Source organism: Castor canadensis, chromosome 7 (assembly GCF_047511655.1).
Source record: "Castor canadensis chromosome 7, mCasCan1.hap1v2, whole genome shotgun sequence".
Lineage (NCBI taxonomy): Eukaryota > Metazoa > Chordata > Mammalia > Rodentia > Castoridae > Castor > Castor canadensis.
The window spans coordinates 110327319-110352825 of NC_133392.1; the positions used below are offsets into that span (position 1 = coordinate 110327319).

At 39.1% G+C, this 25507-nt stretch overlaps 2 protein-coding genes across 2 annotated transcripts in view; both read right to left on the minus strand.

Annotated features, from left to right (window-relative positions):
* Positions 1-10790, minus strand: part of Ube2u (ubiquitin conjugating enzyme E2 U) — a 53385-nt gene extending 42595 nt beyond the window's left edge. Inside the window, exons 1-4 of the mRNA XM_074079884.1 lie at positions 9918-10790; positions 8259-8340; positions 6132-6224; positions 3891-3988 (exon numbers count right to left, since the gene is read on the minus strand). Of these exons, the coding sequence (XP_073935985.1) occupies positions 3891-3988; positions 6132-6224; positions 8259-8340; positions 9918-9983 (339 nt within the window). The 5' untranslated portion in view covers positions 9984-10790. The remainder of the gene's footprint in view (positions 1-3890; positions 3989-6131; positions 6225-8258; positions 8341-9917) is intronic.
* Positions 10791-18473: 7683 nt separating this feature from the next.
* The window catches only part of Ror1 (receptor tyrosine kinase like orphan receptor 1), a 355481-nt gene continuing 348447 nt past the window's right edge, over positions 18474-25507 (minus strand). Inside the window, exon 9 of the mRNA XM_074079592.1 lies at positions 18474-22526. Within this exon, the coding sequence (XP_073935693.1) occupies positions 21099-22526 (1428 nt within the window). The 3' untranslated portion in view covers positions 18474-21098. The remainder of the gene's footprint in view (positions 22527-25507) is intronic.

Genomic DNA, 25507 nt, shown 5'->3' on the forward strand with positions numbered 1-25507 from the left:
AGTTGCCATATGATCCAGCAATACTACTCCTAGGGATATACCTGAAGGAATGTTAGGTCACAATAAAGGCACCTGCACACCCATGTTTATTGCAGCACTATTCACAATAGCCAAGCTATGGAAACAGCCAAGATGCCCCACTACTGACGAATGGATCAAGAAAATGTGGTATTTATACACGATGGAATTGAATTCAGCTATAAAGAAGGATGACATTTGTTGTGTTCAGGTAAATGGATGGAACTGGAGAACATCATCTTAAGTGAAGTTAGCCAGGTTCAGAAAGACAAAGGCTGCATGTTTTTCTCTCATATAGAGCCAATATTATAAAAAACAGGTCATGCTAAGGGGAGGTCACATATGAGAGAGGGAGGGTAAAAGAAAGAAGATAAGAAGGTGAATATGGGAGATGTACTTCCTATACAAGAATGAATACAGAATTTTTAAACCTGTTGAAATCACAAGAAGGGCACTAAGGTGAAGGAGAAAAATAGAGGGGTGAACCAGTTCAGGTTATAGCACATATATACATGGAAATGTCACAATGAAACACTTGTATAGCTATCTAATACAAACAAAAATATCTTTTTAATATAATAACAGAGAACAGAAGGGCAAAACAGATCCTGTCTGGAGGATTGGTACCAGTGTGGTGGGAGGATATAAGGAAATGATATAGGAGGGTAAATATGGTGGAAATATTGTGTACTCATGTATGAAAATGGAAAAATGAGACCTGCTGAAATTATTCCAGGAACAGGGGAGGGGTAAAAGGAGAATGATAGATGAGTGAATTCAACTATGATATATTATAAGAACTTCTGTAAATGTCACAATGTACCTCTAGTGCAACAATAAAAAAAAATTGTTCTAGTATACCATGATTTGTTTATCTGTCATCTCAAAATTATCTTATCCCAAACTGCAAATATTTATTCAATAATTCATTGTTTTAAACATTGTATTTTATGACATGCAAAACTATACAATAAAATATGATCAAAAGTGTAACTACCCTATGTTTTACTACTATAGTATGATCAAAAGTGTAACTACTCTATGTTTTACTACTATAGTAACTACATGTAGATGCAGTCAAGTAGATACTTGTGACCTAAAAATGATAGAAAACTCCAGGTGTGGTGATGCACACCTATAATTCCAGCACTTGGGGAGGCCAAGGTAGAAGGACTGTGAGTTTGAGACCAGCCTGAGTTACACAGAACATAGAAGATGGGCAACACATGTTGTCCTTCAAAACAAAGCAAAACAACAAAAAGTTATGGAAATTATAGCAAGCTTTCACTCATGAAAGTAATCCTCTCACAGCTAACATTTTGAAGGCAAAAAGAATTTTTTCTGGTATTTGAATTTCCTGGTTTGGAAAACACACTTGGGATTTATTTCCAAGAATATTATAATTGCTTAAATAGGGACTCATTGTGATTGTAGTATACCTTCAAACTAGGTGGGAAGCAGATGAAACTTCTTCCAAGGACAAGCTGTGAGTGTTTGACAGAGAGAGAACCTTACTCAGAGAGGAACATCTGGTAGTTTATTCAGCAGTCTCATTTGTCACTGGGCCTAAGACCTATTCATGTAATGTAGACACAAGCTTTTACATGGATTTAATGACTTTTAAGAACTAGGATAGGTAGTAGATATTAAAATGTATCAATCAGATAACCCTGCTAACACAGTGAAAAAGAGGTTCAACTTTTAAATTAGCCATGCGGGTATAAAATAAACAAAAAGCTCTCCAGGGAATAAACAGAAACATTTAAAACTTCAGGAAACAACTGTACTATTAGATACATTTTATAACGGCCAATTAATTCCAGTCATGGATTTGGAATTCTTTCTGGGATGTGTGTTAATAGGTACCTTTGCACTACATATAGAAATACAAGTTTTCAAAGAAATTAAGATTGTGAAAATTTTAGGTGGAGCTGATTAGTATTTATCAACTTCAAAATATTCTAAACAACACTTCATGTACCATCCTCTTGAAGAGAATGTAATAGAATTGCATGTAACAGGAATGTGTCTCATTTGTTATTCAAAAGGAAGCAGTCAGTAATTATAGTCTATAGTTTCATTATCCACTACAGTTGTCACTAGTTACAAGTGGTGATTTAAATTTACCTTACTTAAAATGATACAACGTCAAACTCTCAGCTCCTTCATCATAATAGGCACATTTCAAGTGCTGGGAAGGGAGTCAGATGTGACTGGTAGCTACCATATTGGACAGCGTGGTATTGGACATTTCCCTCACTGTGGAAAGTTCTATTAGGGAGCACTGACCTCCAAAGAACTACTGAATAGCAATTAAAGTGCTGATTGTAGTCAAATGGAAATTACTTGAGATAAAATGATCAGTGAGTCGGATGCCTACCTACTCAGGAGGCAGAGATCAGGGCGATTGTGGCAAATAGTTCGTAAGACCCTCTCTCGAAAAACCCATCACAAAAAAGGGCTGGTGGAGTGGCTCAAGGTGTAGACCCTGAGTTCAAGCCCCAGTACCGCAAAAAAAAAAAAAAAAAAAGTATGTGAAACAGGAACAGGTTATGCAATTTAGACACACACAAACATACATACCATAATTGCAATGAAGTAAAATTGAGGTTATTCCTTCCTTCCTTCATTTTGTTTAGTAGCTACCAAATGCTCGCATTGTCCCTGGGCAGAACCAAAGATACATCAGGCCTGCTCCATGATCTCTAGGAGCTTGTCGTCCAATAGGAGGAAGCAGATAAGGAAACGGTATGGGCTCTGCAGTGTTGCAGTGCTCAATAGAAAACCGCTTACAGATCTGTGTGAGGCACAGGAAGCTCCCCCACAACCAGAGGCACCAATTTTACCCAAGAAAAAAGAATCAGGAAAGGCATCCCACAGACAAGCTTGTTTGACCTTACACTTACATCATGAACAGCTGCTTGCTGGATAGGCCAAGGAGGAGGGAAGGACAAGATGAGTCAGTGACTGATGGGGAACTGGACTGAGAGTTATTTAAGGTCCAAGACTTGATTGAGTATGTAATGTTAGAGTTGACTATAAATGATGCCATGAGTGCTTTTTCACCTGAATTAAACTGAGCAATGTGAATACAGAAAAACACAAAGTTCTGAGGGGAGACAGGATTACAAGGTGTGTTAGGGAGAGGCTGAGGCCCAGGTGTGAGAAGTTGCCATGCAATAGAATTTGCACTAAACCTTCAAAAGAATGTGGGAACCACTGGAAGATTTTAAATAGAAATTCAGTAGAAAAATCAGAAGGAAATACAAATAACGGTAGGTTAGGGTTTTTCATGATTATCAGTGATTTTCTTTTTCTTTATACTATCTTAAAATTTTCTGTGATAGGGGCATATTTGCTTCATTAATATATCTGAAGGATAAAATACAAACAACTGTTATCTACTGGCTTTTCATGGTACACTTGACAATGCTTTGTGGTCACTGTGCATTACTGGTTAACAATAAAGACAATCATGTTATTATCTATCAACTGTTGAGTTCTTTTCTTGGACCAGGCACAGTTCTAAGTACTTTACATGCATTAATTAATTACGGCCCAGGCTGACCTGGGTAAAAAGTGAGACCCTGTCTAAAAAATAATCAGAGGAAAAAGGACTGGAGGCATGACTTAAGTGGTAGAGTACCTGCCCAGCAAGAGTGAAGCTCTGAGTTCAAACCCCAGTACCACCACCAAAAAAAAAAAAAGTATTAAAACATTAAGCTGAGCATGGTGGCAAACACCTTTGTAATCCTAGCAGGTAGAGATAAGAGATTCAAAGTTTGAGGCCAGCCTGGGCTGTATACTGAGACCCTGTCTCAAATCTCTCTCTCTCAGACACATACACACAGTTACAGGAAATCTATTCTTACCTGTAAGGCAAGTAAGATGCTGCCTAATGTATACCTTTTATTCCACTTATCAGGGTCATCCAAAAAGTCTATGCAGGGTTGACCAGAAGATGGGTCTACTGTATTAAAATAACATATAGACATTGGATATAATAAAATTATTATTTAAAACCATCAAACATATTTATTTTGACATATATATAACAAAATTATTTAAAACTTATAAACATTAAAGTGATATACCAGGAAAAATACTACCTCTACTCTTCTTCTCTTCTCTCTAATGAGAAATACTGTGCCAGTACTCACTATGTTGTTTTAGCTGATTATATAGGTGTCCAGGCTGTAATTTTGTGTTATAAATTTCAACAATAAGTTTTAATTACAAAAGTGATAATGTACTTGGGTAAAAAGTATGGAAAAGAACATAAAAGGAAACACGAATGTCCTCCAGCCTACCAGTTCCCCTCATCAGAGTTGGTACCAGTTGGTCTGTACACATATCCATGTGCACTCATGTGCTTATTACATTTTGTTATCCAAAGTGTTTTTTCATTTGACAATAAATTGTCAACATGCCTCCAGACATAAATATTTATCCAAAAGAAATTTGCGCACCAAGTATGTGTCAAGCAATGAAGATCCAAGGGATATAGCAATGACCAGAAAGTATAGCTGTCACAGATTTTCCTTATTCTATTTAAAAGCAATAGGTATCATGTGGGATATTTTACCCAAAAATTCCTATACTGGTGAACAGTGAGAACACAGTAGTCCTCCACATCGTGGGTTCCTCATGTGTGGATATGATCAACTGTGGTTGAATTCAGAAAAAAAATTGCATCTGTACTGAATTGTACACACTTGTCATTATTCCATAAATAATAGTGTATCAACTATTTACACAGCATTTGTATTGTACTAAGTATTATAAGTAATCTAAAGATGATTTAAAGTATTCGGGAGAATGTGCAGAGGGAATATGCAAATGCCACATCACTGTATGTAAGAAACTTGAGCATCTTTGGATTCTGGTATCCAAAGGGGGTCCTGGAACCAGCTTCCCATGACCACTGAAAGACAACTGTATTTCCATTTTCCCTATTTCCAACATTGCTACTTCAATATAACATGTACTTGTGCTAGAATATTTATAGATTAATTTATAAACATGGCATTTTAGGGACTTAGGGGTACATGCATTTTTATGTCTGAAAAGAAACTGTCAAATGGCTTCCTCCAAAGCTCGTTATTATGTCAGAGGAATAATGTCTGCCCGCCCCTACAAACACTGAATGTTATATTCTTTTAACTGTTCTTTTATTTTGTAAACAGAAGTGACAAACCACAATATTTTTGTTTTAATTTGCATCGATTTTCTTGCTAATGAGATTGAACATGTTTTTAATGTTTATTTTTCTTATGTTTCTTCTATCCAGTGTTTATTTGTAGACTTTGTCCATTTTTTCTATTACTTTGTTTCTTTTTCTTACTGGCTCTTTATATGGTATAGATATTCTGTCATATGCACTGTAAATATTTTCCCTCAGCTTGCAAAAGCCAATTTCATTTTATTATTTTGCTTACAATGCCCTTGACTACAGAGGGTTTTAAAAGTTTATGTAGTTTAAGACGTTGTGCTTTTCCAACAGTTTCTGGGTTTTATTGTACTTAGAAAGGTCTTCCTTACCAAGTAAATAAAATTATATTAGATTGCCTTGTTTCTTGACATTTAATTTTTTTTTATTTTTGATCCTTCAGGAAATCACTTTGTGAGTAACTTGGTGCAACAATCTAACTTACTTTTTTCTACAGTGTTAATTGTCCAGTGTGTCACTTTTATAATAATGAAAAATTAGATCCAGCTAAAATATTGAACAATACAGGAATAACTAAGTGTAGTACTGAGTCATTTTAAATGATTTTTTCAAAGAATGTTTAATAATTCAGGAAAAGACTCATGTAATTTTAAATTAAAAAACTAGATGCAAAACTTTATATATAATACCTTAACTATGCAGAAAAATATACATAGAAAAAATAATGTTGGCAAAATGTTGAAAGCAGTATCTCTTTGCATTAGGCTTCAAGGTGATTATCAACTTTTTCTGTCATTTCATATTTTCCTCAATGAGCATGCTTATTTTCAAAATCATAATCGAGTTGTTAAAAAGAAATACGATTATTAAATACTAATAAAATGAACAATGATTATAGAGAAGAAGTCACAATGACAAAAATCTTACTTATTTTAGTTCTTACCATTTGGATGAAAAGGAACTACTGTAAATTTCACAACTGGAGGGACACGGTTGTACTCTGGTGTAAAATTTATTGTCAGTTGTAAAACCGATCCTATGATACAGAAATAAACAGTTTTACTAAGGTGCCATGTTCTGTTGATTAGCTCGAATCTGATTAATGTTGGAATTTTCGTTATAGTTAAACCTCCCCATGGTTTTCTTAAGTAAATTACTTCATAGGGCATAGACTCCACCCCTGGATTGTAGAACAGATTCTTTACAACCTATTTACACTAGTTTTCAACCCCTTTCCTCCCAGTTCTTTGCATCCACTACCCCATCCCCCAAAAGCGCCTCCTCCTGCTGTATATCTCGTATTGACTGAACTTACTCTTCCCAGAACCTGCTGCACCCTACTTTAAAAAATGATTTTATTAGCATATAATAGTTGTACAAGGGGATACATTGTGATATTTACATATGTGTTTAAAATATATCTTAGTTGGATTTACACCCTCCATTGTTCCCCCTCTTCCTCTCCCTCATGTCTTAGAACAATTTCAACAGGTTTCATTTTTCTATTTTCACATATGGATACAAAATACATCCACCATATTCACACACATTTCTTGTTTCCTTGTGCCCACCTCCTCCCACTGGTACCCTCCCGTGAAAAAGATTAATTTTTCCCTCTTGTCCTTCATTTAAAAAAAAGTTAAGTGTATACTGATAGTTCAGGGAGGGTTTGCCTTGGTACTTCAGATCTGTATATATTGTACTTTTATCAAATTAGCCCCTCCCCTCTGTTACTTACTCATTCTCTCTCCCCATGCTTCCCTAATATTCAACAGCTTACTGCATAGTGCATTCTATTATATTCATATGTATATGGGTTGTTTCGATATTTTTCATCTCTAATTTTTTCTTTCTCTCCCCCACCTCTCATACCTCCCCCAGATGGACTCAGTAATAAAACTTTGTTATTTCTGTCTGCACCCTTTCTTATTGGTGAATATGATTTCCTTCTCTTGAACCTGCAAACTCTTGCATGTTCTTCAGGATTCAACTCAAGTGTCACTTCCTTGGAAATCCCTTCCCAAGGCCTGCAGTCATAACTAACTACTCCTCCCTCTTCAGCATTCTTTTCAAAATCTGTAGGAGAACTTATTCTATTTTCTTGTATTTGTCAGCTACATCTCCTCTATTCACAATGAATCTGTCTTCTTAATCAATGACCAAAATAACACATGGTCATTAAAGTTTATAGTGGTCCAGTTTTCTTGAAAACTTGGCATCTGGCAATTTTGGGGGGAAGCTATAGAGGGGAAAATGAGACATAACTGTAGGATTTTGAAGTCAGTAAGAATTTTGATAGGTATTTTCTCATCTCATGGGAGACTATTATATTAGAAGATATCCTCAATTGATATGCTTCACTAGTTTGGTTCTTAAAAATGTAATAACAAGCTGGATGCAGAGTTTCATGCCTATAATCTCAGCTACTTGGGAGGCAGAGATCAGATGGATCAAGGTTCTAGGTCAGCCCAGGCAACGAGTTTGCAAGTGCCCATCTCAACAAATGGCTGGGCATGGTGGTGTGTGCATATCATCCTAGCTATGAGGGGAAAGCACAAATAAGAGCATCACAGTTCATGCCAGTCAGAAATTAAGTGAGATCCTATCTCAAAAATAACCAAAGAAACAAAGGGTTGGTGGCGTGGCTTAAGTAGTAGCAGCATGCCTGCCTAGCAAGTGCAAGACCCTGAGTTCAAACACCCCCAGTACTGTTACATAAATAAAAGTAATAACATTTGGGCCAGGGGGGCAGTTCAGTGGTAGAGCACTTGCTTAGCATGTGTGAGGTCTTGGGTTTGGTTCTCAGCACCACACACACACACAAAGTAATAACATTGAGATTTGGCATAAAGGGAAACAGAAACCTAGAATTTCAATTTATGTTGACAAATGACAAAAAAGCCATATAATGAAAATTAGCACTTTCTAGGAATTGATATAATGTAACCTTATGCAGGTAAGAATACCAGTAAATTATAAAATGCAGCAATTATGTATATCTATGTAAAAGGAGGACAGGCTATAAATGGTATAAAACTTTTTAAGAACAGATAGGTTTGGAAACACAAACCATGCCAGATTGAGTTCTGTAGACCTTTAATTTCGGCTTTCCATTTCATCTTATCTTCACTTACAGGAACGGCCTTAATTCCCTTTAATTTAAAAACAAAATCCAAATAGACAAAAAGATTATTTATTGAAGTTTTGAAAATCAGATACCAGGTCACATTGAATTTCAAGAAGCCTAATTTTTTTCTTAATAAGTTTATTTATCTGTTGATCTGAGGAAGTGTTCTATGTCTTATTGCATAGAAGTTAAGGTACATTCCAGGAAACACAGGCAACAGTAAATTGAAAACCAACTGTAAGCGTGGGAACCACATTGAGACTAGAAGGTCAAGATTGGGATGTGTCTGTGTAGGTCAGTAGCCAATTTAAGATTCAAGTTAGAAAAGAAGGAAACAATTGCTGGTGGAGTGGCTCAAGTGGTAGAGTGCTTGCTTAGTAAGTGTGCAGCCCGGAGCTCAAATCCCACTACCACCAAAAAAGAGAAGGAAATAATTGGAAAGCACATGTTTTTCAAAACTTTTTAAAGCTATTTTGATGTAAGGCATGAAGTAGGAACATTTTCACTAAGAAAAAACATCCCAAATGACTCTTGTATATAAAAATAAACTTTTCTTACACTTGAAGTATTATTCCAATGGACAGACAAGAATGCATGCCATAGAAAACCTTACCAATTATGCTGAGTACACTTAAATACAGTCATGTCTCAGCAAAGAGTTATTTAGCATGTTAGGTGCTTGTCTGTACGAACATTGCATCTGCCTTATGTACAAGACCTATATTTGTATATCTCTCCAGACAACTGCAAAAAGAATGAGCAGAAACATTACCAAATATTAGGTTCATGCATCTGGGATGTTTGTGGATCCCTAACATCTCCAGTGAGGGCTTTTCTTTTTCCTCACACTTTTACAGGGGTGAAAACAGAATACTACCACTGAGCCGTAACTGGCAGTGCCACTGTTGGTAGCACTCTGTGCCTCCTTCGATGGATGGCTTTCTTCCTATACTTTTCCTAAGCACTGCCTCTTACCCCCTCATCCATCCTTCATTCTCCATAAATCAGCCTGTGGCACCATGAACACCCATAACTTCACTGGCAGCATTGGGACAAAGGGTGTTGCCTTCCTCTGTGTTAAAAAATTTTTTTTGGGGGGGGGAAGGCATTTATGTGTTGTCCCTGTAAAAGGTACTAGACGGTAAGTAGAAGGAGACAAGAATTAAGAGCAAAGGGTTTAGAGTCTGGAAACTCTGCAATGGAATCCTGGGGTCAAGCCTTTTTTGAGTCTTTCTGAGCATTAGGTTTCTGGCAAGTAAAATGAAATGCTTAGTTTATAGTATTGTAATGAATGAGTGTAACCCTGAACCTACTGGACATTTACTATGTGATAGACCCTGATACTTGGGCCTTAAATTCACAAGAAGTTACTCAGCACAATGTACTTCGTGTTGTTAGCCATTACTATGAACTCATAGCGATTATGAAATTATAGCAATTATTATGAAATCATAGCAATTATTATTATGAAATCCATTCATTAAATAATAACACTGTGGCGGCAAATCAGGTTTCCTTAAATGATTTCTAAACACGGATTTAAACTGCCTCTTTAAAATCATCACTTAATGAAACAACTCTCTCCATGGCCCCAGTACTTGCCTCATAGTTACTGTACTTCAGCTCCCGGAAGTCTCTTTGCAGCAAGATGTAAGCTCTGCTGTGCATGACGAAGCAGCAGAGGGTCTGTCACGTGTCCCCAGACTCCTCAGGTATACTCTGGGCCTCTCATCTAAGATTTTCAGTCACCCTCCCGCCCTTAGTTGACTGACAAAAGTTACTTGCTTTCTAGTATTCCAGAATGCTTCCAAGATAAATGGCTTCCAGGTTTGGGAGGTAACAGTGACTTTCTTTTCCTCCGTGGAGTCCTCTAATCGAGAACTTCCAGAAGGAAAATCGGAGTCTTTCTCATCTGTGGCGTGTCCCTGCAGTGCCAGCCCACACTCCCCAAATAAACCTCGTGTTGTCGCACGAGGAGAGGGAGTGAGAGGTGTAAGCCAAGGCAGCCGTAGCAAGAGCTGGGTGCGGCTGCACAGGTGTAAAGCGCGGTCCCCTTCGCAGGAGAGAGCAAATCGGTTGCCGAGCAACAAGCCTCAGTAGTGAAGCAGAGAGAAGGTGGGAGGGCCCACCTCTCATCCAATCAGCGACGGGGTGCAGGCCTCTAGATACTGCCTCAGCCAATCGATGTACAGTCTCACCTTGACAGACCAATGGAGTCAGTGTTCAAGGCAGCACCACAACTGCTCGGTCCACCGAAGTGGACTCCGCAGGTCCCAGAATATAAGTCACAGAAACCTTCACACCAAGTGCCTCTCCAAAATGTTTACTTTTTCTTTGACTTTCAGGGACTTTCTGGTAATGAGTGACCAGTAGGTACCCAAATGCCTGGTTACCACCCAACTGTCCTGTTCAAAAGACTTTGCAAGCTCAAATGCCTAAAAAAAAAAAAAAAAAAAAAAAAAAAAAATTATTAACCTTCCTCCCGACTAGCTTTGTATCCCAGGTTTCCAGACTGGAAACCTGAAGTTATCTCCGACTCCTCTTCATGGCTTACCTTCAGTCACTCATCAAGACAGGCTGCTTTTATAACTTCTCAAGCTTACCACCAATACTCAGGTTCACAACTCTGTCAGCACTTGCCTAGCTACTGAACGTCTTTGTACTGTATTTCCTGCCTCCAGACTTGTCTGTTGTAGTAATGTGTTTAAACTAATACGTGATCACGTAACTCTGTTTAAAATACTTCTAGGGACGCCCTTCACCTTCCCAGCTTATCCTCTCCGTCTTCAGCTTTTTAAATGTAGGCTGAGTTTTAGGGTATGTGGGTAGAGTGACTTTTGACATAAATCATGGGCAATTTCTGTCTGTACGTCTGTCTGTCTGAGGATGTGTGCTCATGGACTCTTTCTTTTTTTGTAGAACTGAGTCCATGGAATTTAATTAATTTTAATAGTATGTGACCACAAAAAGCTTAAGAAACTACACATCATGGAGGTAAACCCAAGCTTTCTTAGCATGTCAAGGTAGAGCTTTCCATAGTGTTGTTGTTTTCCACCCCTTTATTGATGCTCACTTGGCTTCTGACTCAGGTAACCACACCATTAAACTGCTCATCTTTTCCCTATGTATACCATCTTGGCTGGCTCCAATCATCTTTTCTACCAGAACTTCCTTCCTTTTTTTTTTAAATTGGCAGTACTGGGGACTGAATCCAGGGCCTTGTGCTTGCTAGGCAAGTGCTCTACCACTCGAGCCACACCCCCACAACTTTTGCTTTTAGTTTTATTTATTTCAGATAGGGTCTTGCTAACTTTGCCCTGGCTAACTTTTGCAACTTATGAATATATTTAGAGTACTCTGAATGTTGCTCAAAAATACTTACCAACTATTAAATAATTGTTTGACTTTAGCACTTTTGTACCTTCAAGTGGAGAGTGGATTTAAGTAAGTCCCTATTGCCTTTTGGGGTTTTGCTTACAGTCTTTTCTCCTAAGCACAGGCCTACTGGTTTGAAAAGAGAAATGTTGCATTGTATTTTTGTGATAGACAGACAGAATTCTGAAATAGCCTCCAGGGTCTCTAATTCCTGTATAATCCTCAGGACTCTGAATATGATGGATTTGGTTCCAGTGATTCAGTTGTATAGCACATTTGCCTTTGAGAAAAGGAGATTTTCTGGAGAGCGAGCCTTACCTAGATCAGGTAAGCCTTTGAAAGGTACTGGGCTCTTCTGAAAGTCAGTGATTCAAAGTGTGTGAAGGAGCCTGGTGAGGAGACGTCTCTGTTGATAACTTTGAAAATGGAAGAGTCCAGGTGGCAAGGAATGTAGGCAGCCTGTAGTTGCTGAGAGGAGCTACTGGCTGACTGACCAGAGAATCAGAGCCTCAGTCTCACAACTGCAAGAGACTGAGTTCTGCCACAACCACATGAGCTTCGAAGAAGACCAGAATTCCAGATCAAAGCAATCCTTGTGAGCCTCTGAGCAGAGAATCTTGTCAAGTCTGGATCAGACTATCAGGCCTTTGGACTCATAAATGGATATTGTTTTAAGATACTAAGTTGGTGGTACAGGCATCTGAAATGCTTGGTACCAACAATGGTTCAGTTTGGATTTTTTAATGATTTTTGGTTATTTATGTCAACTCTAATGATTGAGCAACCCTACTCCAAAACTCTGAAATCCAAAATCTGAAACCATTTGAGCTTCATGTTGATGCTCAAAAAGTTTCAAATTTGAGAACATTTCAGATTTTAGATTTTTGGGTTAGGGATGTTGAATATGTATTTTGTCATGCAGTAAAAGATAGCTAATACCACTTCTTATCCAGAATGCATAGCTACTGACCAAGACAAGTGATATGGCAGAAGGCTGGTCACTTCCTGAGCTGGGCTCACCCTGATTTAGTGGGAAAAGAACTTGAAACTGGTTATAGATATTAACATATGACTTTAGAAGTGGTAGGGGAATAAGTGTGAGTATCCAGTCTTTAACATTAAGGACCAAACTAAGACTCACATACAGATTTTCCTCATCCTGGGTGAGCAAGGCAATGATGGACAGTGTAATTATCTGACATTTGCAGTGTTCCTGAGGCTGCCTCCAGCTTTCAAACCAGGCTTCCCTTCCCACTCTTTTAAAAAATAATTCTTTCCCTCAGGACTCCAACAGATGTTTTCATTTTCCTTAAGCTAAAAGACTGTTTTCCTCATCCACCAGGAATATGTACCAGTACAAAGTGTTAACCTCCTTTGGGTTTGAACTCCCATCCTCCACAGCAAAAGAAGGTGGAGGCTTGCCAAATGTCAGCTCAGCTGTGAGAAGTGTTTTGAATCATATTTTGACATACGTTATGCTGTTAACTAGAAAATGAAGTGCAGCACTAGTTACTCTGGTTTCAAATCATATGATCTCTTCTTTCTCTTGAAGATCTTTTGATGTCTGCCCCCAATATTGAATTTCTCTGCTTTTAATAATCTTATATTCCTTCCTCAATATAAATGTCATGAAAAATACGGAATCCTAATCTTCAAAGATCAAACAGGAAGAAAGTGGTCGACAGCTTAGTTCAGTGACTTGAATTCCTGAAATTTCTCATGGAACAATTTTATTTTTGCTTAGAAAACCTCAACTCAAGAAATGCATGGCTTCTCTTTTTAAACTTGAAGTTGTATGTATCCCTAGATTTCAAAATTATATTAGCTACAAAATAAGTCTCTCCCTTTAAGGCGCCTGAGATTAAGGATCTCTTAATCACTATTTATATTGATACTTGTGCCTAAGCAACAGAGAATAACTCAGAATCATACTGGCTTTTATTTTACTATCTTTGGTTTAGCTATGGTGACCAACAGTTCTGGTGTGCTTGGGACAAAGGACTTTTCAGTGCTAAAACTGGGACAGGCCCTTGCAAACAGGCACAGTTTGTCACTCTAGCTTGGCCATCAAGGACCTTTTTAAAGAGTGGGACTTGTGAAACAACATGGAAAAATCTATTTACTTGGTTTGGAGTTTGGTTGTTAAAAGCACCCAATTAGTTTTCAGTGGCAGGCTGGTACCCATCCCCTTCTCCCTCATCAAAGTTATGAAAAGCCATGCTCAGAATCATATTAGGAGAAGATTCTAGAGGTGTCTGTGATGAAGGAATGCAGCATCTGCCTGCGAACTTTACATGTGCAGTGTTTTAGGAGAAGCTGGTCTCCTTTCATTTCCCCACAGGAAAACACCATCCATTGAGAGATACTGATTGTATCTCTACAATCTGAGATTGTAACATCTAAGCCCAGTTGTGGCTATTAAGCGTATGTGGATGGGTGTTTAAAAGGTGTAATTATTCTAGCCTTCCTTCACACATCTCAGTTTAATATACCTTTTCATTGTGCTTTTGGTTGCCAGTGGGAGTTCCACAAATTTGATGTGGGAGAGGCTTTGAGGTGGCAATGACATATGGTTTGGGGATGGCTTAGGGATGTCTTGAAGCTGTTTTTACTTAGTCTGTGTTTATTAGGGGTGGTTTGAAGGGAGATGATGGAAACTATTGAGGGGCTAAGCATACCCCCACCTCTTTGGCACCAGTACTCTGTGTTCTCTGTTAAGGGCATAGACATGAATAATTAAACAGAATATTTTGGGCTCTATTTACCACACTGGAAAATAATGTATCTCTTTATAAAAATTGTTTAAAACACATCGAATGTTAATACTTTTTGAGTAACTACTATGTGCCAGATATTTCTTATATATTTATATACATATTTTCACTAAATTCTCATGTCAATTCTGAAAGATTGATGTTATAGAAACACCATAAAATTGTGTAAACTAGTTTTTCTGAGAACTTTGTGTCCAGTGCTTATCTCAGCAGTTAACATGAATTAGCTCATTTAAATCTTCTAACAATTCTATAAAATAGATTCTTGATCAGAGGAAGAAACAGTGGTTCAGTAATTTATCTATGGTTGCCAAGGAGTGGAGGGATTTAAGCTTCAACCACCAGAGATCAGAACCCTTACTTTTGTGTGTGTGGGTGTGTGGGTGTGGTGGCAATCAAATCCAGGGCCTTAAGCACTAGCTAAGACATGCTTTACTACTGAGCCCAGCCCAGAGCCCTTACTTTTAACCATGATGCTGTATTACACCATTGGATGGATAAGGAAATAGAAATTGCCTCACTTAAGGTGTGCAAGCTCACATGCAAGTACAGCTGAAAAATAAATGCTGTATGCTCCCATTTTCTCATTCAGGTCCCAGGGAATGTGGGGGGTGGGGGAAATGACCAGATACAGTATTGTATGCTATGTCTGGGGAATTTGGAGATTTTAAGGCATCTTTTTTGGTACATTCTAGCTTGGTCCTGAGAAGTTACAATTTTTAGACAGTTGCGATAATAACCCAGCTTGACAACGACTGTTCTAGCACAAGTATATCTAATATAGTTTATTTCTAGTGCCATTTCTGACTGAGTAGTAAGTGGTCCGGGCAAGTTGTTGAAAAGTTGAGGGCGAAATCTGAACTTGGCTGGGAAGAGCAATGATCAGTGATATCTGTCAAGAACTCCACCCATGTGAGGCTATGTGACTAGCAGCGCTCCCAGCAGGTAGATGTACATCCATGTCTCATAGTTAGGTTTGGCCTCAGAACTTACGTTGAATGAGAGGCTATGACCTAAGGCATGAGTAAGCTGAAGTTTTATGAGTGGTTGTATTTCAGTTCTGCCTCTTGTTCTTTGCCCTGTGCCATAAGAACAGCTAGTCTTGGGAGCAAGATGGCTGTACCACTTCTGTGGGCAGACGGAATGAGACCTACTTCTGATGCAAGGCCCATTTGCCTCTAAGACTGGGGGAGCTTTGTGTAGCTAGTTCTGTTGCTTTGTGTGTCTAAAATTACATTTAAGAGCACAGGTTATGAAAAGTGGCTTTCCTTCAGATTGAATATTCTAAGTTGTTTTTATTTCAGCATGTCACATGTCCTTTTTAAAAGTCTAAGTAATATCCTATTGAATTATAAAGAGGGACCTTCCTCCTAACAACTGTTCTTGGATAAGAATATTCACTCACAGTCACTTCGCTAAGGACCCACATCTTGCCAGGTCTGGTCAGCAAATGTTATGGTACTCGTTTGTGAATAAGCAATTCATAGGTGCTTAGGATTCAGCTAGTCATAAATATGTCAGCAGACCTTTTCCATGAGCGTCTCTATGTTTTTAAGCCTTCTCGGCCTAATTTCCCGGAGGATTACACTGACCTGGAGTGCTTTGATGGTTTGTGAGGCAAACCATCCCCCTTCCCAGAGTTAACAATATCCGAATACTCTTGGCATTTGTGGTAACAATCTTCAGGTGCAGTCTTATTTTGACTGTGAAAACCCCTTTCTTATGTGTGATTCCTTGTTCCTTCTGCTTCTCTAATTTGGCAGCTCCTCTTAGTATTTGAGCTCTTGGTTGAAAAAACTGCTCTATAAATTAAGAAGAGTATGAGTGTCACCCTAGCACCTAGCACCAACCCAGATCCCTCTTGCTGTCCTCCCTTGGAACTTTCACCTTGCAGAGGCTTTGGAGAGTCAGGCCCACATGAAGGAGTGTTCCCGGACAGCCAAGGAGATGATAGGCCAACAAGCCACAGGTGACTGACTAGGACAGCGTGTCCTAGAACACACAGGGAAGGAGGGAGCCCCTTCCTTCCTTCCTTCTTTCCTCCCTCCCTCCCTTTCTTCCTTCCTTCCAGTATGCCAGGCAAGCACTCTTACCCTAAGCTATATCCCAAACCTATGCTGTTTGTTTTCTATCCAAGTGAACACCTATAGAAAAAATATAACTGATTATCAAATGGCTAACATAAATGGTCTTAACTGCTGAGTTGTTTTGGCAGTACTGGGGCTTGAACTCAAGGCCTTGTGCTTGCTAGGCAGGTGTTCTACCACTTGAGTCACCTGTCAGCCCTTTTTGCTTTGGTTATTTTTGAGGTAGGGTCTCATTTTATGCCTTGGCCGTCCTGGACTATGATCATCCTATTTATGCTATTTTCCCACATAGCTGGGATGACAGGCAGGTGCCACCATGTTGATATGGGTTCTTGCTAACTTTTTGCCCTGGCTAACTTCAATCCATGATCCCCCCAATATCCACCTCTGGAGTAGTTAGAATTTCAGGTATGAGCCACCATGCCCAACCTTAGTGCTAAGTTTTTGAGTAAGCTGTGATTATCTTTAAGGGGAATGCTTATATGTATATCACGTTACTAAAGATGAAATACCCACCCACACCTACCCCATGCCTTTAATTCTGTGGTTCTTCTTCTTCCTTTTTTTTTTTTAATGTTAGGACTGGGGTTTGAACTCGGGGCTTCATGCTTGCAAAGCAGGCACTCTACCACTTGAACCATACCTCCAGTTCATTTTGCTCTGGTTATTGTGGAGACGGGTCTCATGAACAAGTTGCCCTAGGCTGGCCTTGAACTACAATCCTCCCAATTTCAGCCTCCCCCCAGGATTACAGGCATGAGCCACCATTGCCTGATAATAATATGCATTTCTAACAAGTACCTGGGTGCTGCTAGTGCCTGGCTCTGCAAACCTCACCTTGAGAAATACCAAGATAGATAATCATCCCTGCAGGTGTATAGATGGTAAAAGTCTTCCATGTTCTTTATCTAGTGCCTTGTCATAGGCAATATGGAAGCATGATCCCGGAAGCTTGCAGATGTTGATGATTAGGGAATTAAGGGAATCAAATCACTCTTAGAGTTGAAGGGGTTGGGGATGGAGGGAGGGTGTACAGAGCCTGGAGAGGCATAAGAAGGAAACAGGAATGAAGGATGGATTGAGGAATTCAGGCAAGAGGGAGAAACCCAACCTGACACGGATCTTACTGCCATATGAAGTGATTGCTTTATTGAGTTTGATTGTTGAGGTGGTGACAATGGCTGTACCTAAAACAGATGGATAAGGCCCTGAAGATTTTATTCTACTCCCTTTTGTATTAAATAGCTGAAATGGACAAGTTCTTTGAACTTTCATAATGATACTCATTTTCCTTGACAGTATGGTATTAATCACCAGATGGGGAACTCTTTCTTTTAGGCAAATAAGGTCATAAAGATAAGCTGTGACAATAGAATGGCCACATTTCTTTTATTTTATCAATGTGGTTGGAATCTGAGATGGACATGATTAGATGTACACAGCATTTTCTTCTTTAGAGTCCTAAAACATGAGTTTTGTTGTCTAAGTCCATATGGAAATCAAGGCAGAAAAGAATGCAACTCCTTTCCTATTTCCATTTTTTTACATTCCACTGGTTATAATTATTCAATGCATTATTTTGATTTTAAAAATTCAAAGCTTGCCATATATAGGTGAAGAGTATTTGGTTATGAAATCACTAGGATTTGCCCTTCCACCTATGGTTGGTAGCAAAAAAATGCCCTAGTCTATTTACTTTTATTTTTGTGTTGCTGGGGACTGAGCCAGGACATCATGCTTACTAGGCAAGCACTCTACCACTGAGCTAGACACCCAGCCTCCTCCTAAGTCTATTTAGAGCCTACTTTAAAAATCATTTCAGTGAAATAAGAGCAAATAGGAATTGTGATTCTTCCTTTCATGAAATATCAGTCATTAGGAGAAATAATATTAAATTCCCAAATACTTCTATGAGAGCAATATTCAGGAAATAATATTTTATAGTAAACATTTTTAATAAACAGCAGCATAAAATAATCAGTGTTTAATATTATCTCTGGTGTGTGAGATACAAATGCACATATCCTCAATATAAAATAGCCTTTGTCATTACAAGTCCATGCTTTTCTAATTGAAATGCCCATAATAACAAATTAAACGTTAAGTAATACAGTGATTAAATGCATGCAGTGAAAATAAGGAAAGATATGAGAAGGTGAGATAGCTGAATATTGCCATTATATACTTGAAGAAAATCTATATCAAGTTAAAGACAAAGGAAACAAGAAAACAGACCAGATATAAAAATGCAGAGATATATTTCCATTTCTGTGATACAAACCATAAACATAGTTTTGTGCAAAAAAAATCTGAAAATAAAGTCATCTTACAAACCATTGTCAACAAAGCAAGATATTTTTCAGTTAGTGAAAAAAATACTATTTAATACAAAAGGGACTGTGTTATGTAGTATCACAGTACGGTTGTAAAATATGCTATTACAAGTGGTTTGAATTTAGTTTGTTCACCTTAATGATTTCAGCTATTACAAAATGTTTAAAATAAATGTTATAGTTCCTTATAAAAAACTAACTTGAATTTATTTTCTTTAACTGTAATCATGTTTTTCCAGAGAAGGTATTTTACTGGCTCATGGAATGCTCATTTCCCTTTAAGGGACTCCTAGAGAAATGCAGATCTACTGAAATTGTGTTTACTTAACATAATAAATATTCTTGGAAAACAACTGATTGTCATATGATATACAAAATTGTGGTTTGAAGCTTCATCATTAAACAGTTGCATAGCAACAAAAGGATACAAATATTCTCCTCTACCTCAAGTTAAGAAATGTAATGTCTGAATCAGCTTATTCTTGCCACAAAAATATGTCTTAACTCATCTCCCAGGAAATCTGAATATAGCCAATTCTTTGAGTTCACAGTACCTGCAGGCATTCATGTTTACTGTTTGAAGACTTAGGTTTGGGAAAACTGCAACACATTTTGGTGGACAGTTTTGATTTCTCATGCTAATTGTGTTTTTAAAAACAGAAACATCAAGGTGTTTCTAATTCTCTTACATTCTCCTCCTGAAGTATTTCCAGGATTTACTTTACATCCTGTAAGTCTCTTATAGTTTAAAATAAAAGTGAGACTAGGAGACATTATTCTTAGAATAAAGGAGTTCTTTTTTTAACAAGAGAAAAATCAAACATAAAATTCCTTTGTATATAGAACTTGAAACCCATAAGAATTCTAAACTTGGCAAAAGATGGTTGGCAGGTAAATGCCAAGACAGGCACATTTGATACCTCCCTCTAACGAAGGCATAAAGGATCATGTTGCTTGCTTGCCAGCTAGAAAAATTCCGTTCTTTGTAACCAGAAATGAGGACTCAATACTTGTTTTTTTGGAAATACTATGTTTTGTAAAATAGAATGTATTGTCTTTGGACTCCAGCTAGCTCTATGAATAAATTGTTATAGTTCTTGGGGTTGGAATAAAAATTTGTGAACATTTCTAGCACAGAAGAAAACAAAACAAAGAAAGAAAAGTGGGAGACTTCAAATTGACTAGCTCTTGTATCATCACAGGGTTTCCTACGTGCCTAGAGTCCACTGATGGTGAACACCCTGACACCTTGGACAACTTGTAAACAGGGCTGCTAAGGCATGGGTGTTCTTGTGTGCACCATACCTCTGTTTTTCACTGTTATTGGTTCAGGGAAGGTCCTGTGGAGGTGGTCCCCATGGGAACCCTTGTTCCTCTCCCATAGATGCTGATCTAGGCTGAGGGACCATTTTTTCCTGACTGTGCTTCCTTTGGTACCTCATCCCTAATGCATCAAGGTGAACTTTCAAACAACAAGCAATTGCAGCATCCACATCTAGCTTTCGTAGGATCCTATGCCCTGTGTTCTTTCGTAGGATCCTATGCCCTGTGTTCTTCCCAGGGCTTGTGTAAACACACTGTGGAAAAAGGAAATATGGAAAAGGCCTTCATGGTCAGAAGAGGAGGTTCACGAGGCACACTCTACACCTTCCCAAAGAAGCCCCACTATGGAGAAGGCTTCATGGGTTATGATACATGTCCTATGTATGGCTCATTTCCATCCAAGATTTCAGATTTGGCCTAAAGTTTCCTCATCGGTTCTGAACATCACCTCCATTCAAACATGCATAGAGTCTCAATCAACTGAATCAGTATAATTCCTGAACATTTGTCCTGATGAAAAGGCAGCAGGTAGACAAATGCTATGGTATATACATTTTAGGGAGAGAGCAGTCATGGTGACCGAAGGCAAATACACAAAGTACCATGTGACCTTTCTTTTTGGTTTAATCATAAGGTTCCTTTCCTCTTCGTTGGTTTGTAGTTACTTGAAACCACGTGCTCTAATCTTAGTGCCATGTCACGCACAAACAATGTGTTATTTTCCTGGCTAGTGTCTGTCCTGCTTGCTAAGACACAGTTAAACTTCACAGAAGATACTTGTTGAAATGTCTGCCAAATGAGAACCTTACTTTAATAAAAACATTTGAATATAAATCTTTTCTACGGCCTCCTAGATTGTTCTGTCTACCACATTTATATAAGTCACACATTTTACAGTTCTGCAGAAATCATAGATTCGGTGTGTCCATGAATATTGGAGTCTCCTAGCAAAGATGGTTGCTTTGAGTCTATTTTGTAGGGTTTTTGAGATTTGTTGCCAAAGACAGTGATACCCATTCCACCGGGATGATTTGGAATTGACATGTGTGGCAGTAAAGGAATATTTGCCTCCTGATTGGATCCTGATGAAGGCAAACTGGTCACATGACCAGTGCTGGTCGACCCACTGGCGCTACTTGGGGACCGACTCTTGGGAGGTGGGCAGTGCTGAATCACCCTGGGAGGACCGGTTGGCTGATAGTGGGCAGCTGGAAAGGCTGCATATCCAGGAGGTATTGGGTATCCATTGATGGGGATGAAGCGCTGGTTCTGAGGTATTGGTGGGCCAATGAAACCAGCAATCTGGCCCTGTGGTGTAATACCCTGGCTCGGGAACATGTAATTAGGAAATCTGGGGTTGCTGAGATTACTCACTGGGCTGGCACTGAGGGAGGTTGTCTGTGTGGTGGCATTGCCCCCCGAAGGAGTAGTGGAGCTGGTGTGACTTGAGAGACCTTCCCAGGATCGAAGTCGGATGTGAATATCTTTAAATCTTGGTCTCCTAGAAGGAATCTCATTCCAGCACTCTGTCATGAGGCTGTATATTCTGGGTGGGCAGTCTTCAGAACATGGTAAGAGCTGTCGTTTCCTCACCATCTCAATCACTTCCTGGTTGCTAAATCCATAATATGGCTGGAGTCCAAAACTGAAAATCTCCCACAAGACAACCCCAAAGGACCAGATATCAGAATCAGAGGAGAATTTGCCATACATGATGGCTTCGGGGGGCATCCAACGAATAGGCAGCAAAGACTTACTCTGCACCCTGTAGTAATCAGCGGAGTAAATTTCTCTGGAAAGCCCAAGGTCTGAGATCTTTACGTGAAGTTGCTCTCCAATTAAAATATTGCGAGCCGCAAGGTCCTTGTGGACAAAGAAGTGACTAGATAGGTATTCCATGCCAGCTGCAATCTGAATGGCAATGTGCAGGAAATCTCCGTGATCCAGGCTGGATTTTACAGTCCCATCCTCATCACTGCTGCAGCCCACATCGGAGTGTGGGGACCTCATGATGAGGAACTCATGGAGGTCTCCCTGATTCATGTACTCAAAAAGCATGCACACGGGTTGTTCCTGAGTGACGGCGCCCAGAAGGCAGACAATATTGGGGTGGTGCAGTTCAGCCATTAGGGAGGCTTCCTGTTGAAATTCTGTCCATTGCTGGGGGTTGTTATAGTCTTTCAAAGTCTTGATAGCAACCAGCTGTGCATGGTCCATGCCGGGGAGATAGAGATGTCCCTTATAGATTTTTCCAAAGGCACATTCGCCCAATTCTTCCATAAAACGTACAGCAGAAAGAGGCAGCTCTTTAGCCTTGCTCTGTATGAAAGAAAGGGAAAGTGTGCATTAAAACATTTCTTAAGGCAAGAAAGACATCTTGCCAGCTGAAAGAGGAGTGGGGCATATAGGAAAAGGTTCTATAAATAGATTGCATACTTGTGATGAGAGTAATGGTAATGTGTTTCTTTATCTTTGCAGTAGATCAAAGCTTATTAATCTAGTGTTATTCATTGTAACATTGAAACAACCATAAAAAATTGTGGTGGAGACCAGCGTCATGGTTCATGCCTATACTCCCAGTGCTGGTGAAGTAAGGAGGGAGTTGAGGGAGGAGGACCACAAGTTCAAAGTCAGCCTAGTCTACATAACAAGTTCAAGGCTGGTCTGAACTACATAAGTGAGACTCAGTCTCACAAAACCAAGCACACACTGCCACTGAGCTACAACCCCAGCCCCTTGGTCTGGATTCTTGTGGGAGCTAATGGAGTCCCTTTGGGAGAGCAAGGTGTCAGTGATGAGAAATGTCACCAGTTGAGCCAACTCTACTTTTTCTCTTGTTACACTTGGATGATTCACTTTTGCTGGCAAAAGTGAAATTTTCCTGAACGATGTTAAGATAAGGGATTTCAATAATGTAAATGAATCCAATTGATGTGATGGTCCCTTGAACAGCAGAGTAGGTATTACTTTTTGACCTGAATTGAATCCCTAGGCTTTGATAACACAGAAGAGTAAGAGACTGAGTATTAAAACTTCTTTTGGAAAGATGGGAATAAGGAAATAAACCCCTGCAACATTAGACTGATATAACAAGGAGTTAGAAACCCAACACCCTCTTCCCCCCACAGCTTCAAATTAACCAATAGGTAGTATGGCATAATTCAAACTAAGTAAGCTTTGGGTGCATGCATATCCCGGTGGGCATCTTGGAACCGTTGTTTTCTAATAGCTAATCCTTACGCGGCACTTGTGTCAGACTGTTCTAACACTTAACAAATCACAACAACCCCGTGGAGTAGATCTTACAGGGACCTTCTTTGCAAGGCTGCTGGCCTACAGTTTCTTAATTTCTCTTGAATCTGTTTCTACAGCTACAAAATAATATAATAACTGGCTTGCACAGTTGTAGGGATTGAATACAACAATGTATAAAAGTAATTTCTACCTAATAAGTGCTCTTTAAATCATTCTAATTGTCCTTATAAGGGAAGCCATCCAGGAAGTGGAGCAAATGCAAATGGTTTAGCTCCATTCACAGCCTTCAGTAGTCTAGAGTCTGGTATGAGTTCCTTTATGTTCTTAAAATATGTGTTTAATTTTCTTCCTGTTAATCTTTCTGTGTTCTCCTGTAGCTGTTTAGTTTCTTTGAAAACATGACAGAGAATTTGTTCTGGAACCTGAGGGTGGGTGAGAAATTGAGTGGCCTCTGGCTGTTCTTCTGAGAATTCTGGGAGATCTGGATAGAAGAAGAGGCAGGAGAAACCATGTTGAAGAGTGGGAGGTGGCAGATGGAAAAGGGATGCAAGTAGGCCAAACTTCTGGAAACAGGAAGAGAAGAAGGAGTGGACAGGGCCTTGATACCAGCCTGGCATAGGGCTCTGAGTCTTTGGAACTGTCTTCATTCCCCTGCACTGAGGCAAGCAAATTAGTTCTTTCATATTTGCCTTTGGAAGAAGAACTCTTACTTTTGTCATTTTGCAGATGGAGAAAGAGGTTTAATGAAAGTATGGAGAATGAGCTCCAAAAGAGCTGCAAGGCCCTCTGTCTTGGGCTGCACCATCCTGTTTGAAACCAGCAAAGCTGCCAGACAGCAAAGTCCAGGAAGGTACAGAATGTCTCTGGAGGCTGAGCCCAGGGCCTGACCCCCTGCAGGGCTATGAGATCGGTCTCTAGGGTGTGACCATTCTGTGGAATTAAAATGGCTTTTTTCTCCCTGTTCTGACACATGAAAGAGTACATTTTGACCCAAAGCACGCCTTGACCTATCTCACCAACATCCATGCACTAGACAGCACAGAGCCTCAAGTCTATGGAAAGAAAGAGAAACCTATAAGGGCCACTTAAAACCAAATTGAGGGGTTGCTTTGGGAAGGAGTACTGAAAACATCTAAAATGTTAGGTTTTACAAACCCTTTCCTTTGAACACCTGTGCAGCAGCCAGCACACAAATGCCCAGAAAAAACCACTTAGAGCTTGGTTTCAGGGGAGCCATTGACACAGTGATTTGCATTTTTAAAATGCTCAAGTTACTTGGTACAAATGAGTCTTAACTACAGACTCATTTTCAAATTTTACATAAATCCTGAACTAGTTAAAAAATCATAAAACCCCTTAAAAAAGCAGTCAGTAGACTGTGCGGTGATGGCAGGAAATTAGCTGTATTGTTGAGAGACAGATGGTTTACATTATACAAACCCTTTAGGCTAAACTTGTTTAGGTCTGGCATATTGTAAATTATATTTTAGTAATGAAAGTGAAATGACCTCTGCTTGACCTCAAGTGGGGTTTGTCTGTTTGAACCAATGTAGTGGAAAACTATGAAAGAAAATGAAGTCATAAAGTTTTGGCAGTTCAATTTTGGCTCATTTCAAGTTAAGGGGTTATAAATCTGTTTAGTTTTTGTTTGACAAGTATTTGTCATACAGGGATGTACAAAATGTAAAGAAGTGTAAAATACACATGAGGCACAGTGCCAATGTAAACCAAGTACAAAGGAAGCCGGGAATGAATAGGGTCTTGGGCTGCTATCTCTTTATCACTCCCTCCATTAGTTCAATGACAAGATGGGTTGGGTTTATTATATGCTGTAAGACAATTAAGTACCTTAAAACTGAAACAGGCTTTCAGTTTAAATGTTAACATTTTTACTTCTCAAAGTAAACACACATCTGCCTCAGTGTGGTTTTAAAAATTATATAATTTTTGATGGGGGGCATAAAAGTTGATGTTAGAAGTTGATACCATTGGTCAAAGATCTCATTGTGCGTCTTTCCTTAGACATTTTTGGAGTGCAAGTGCAG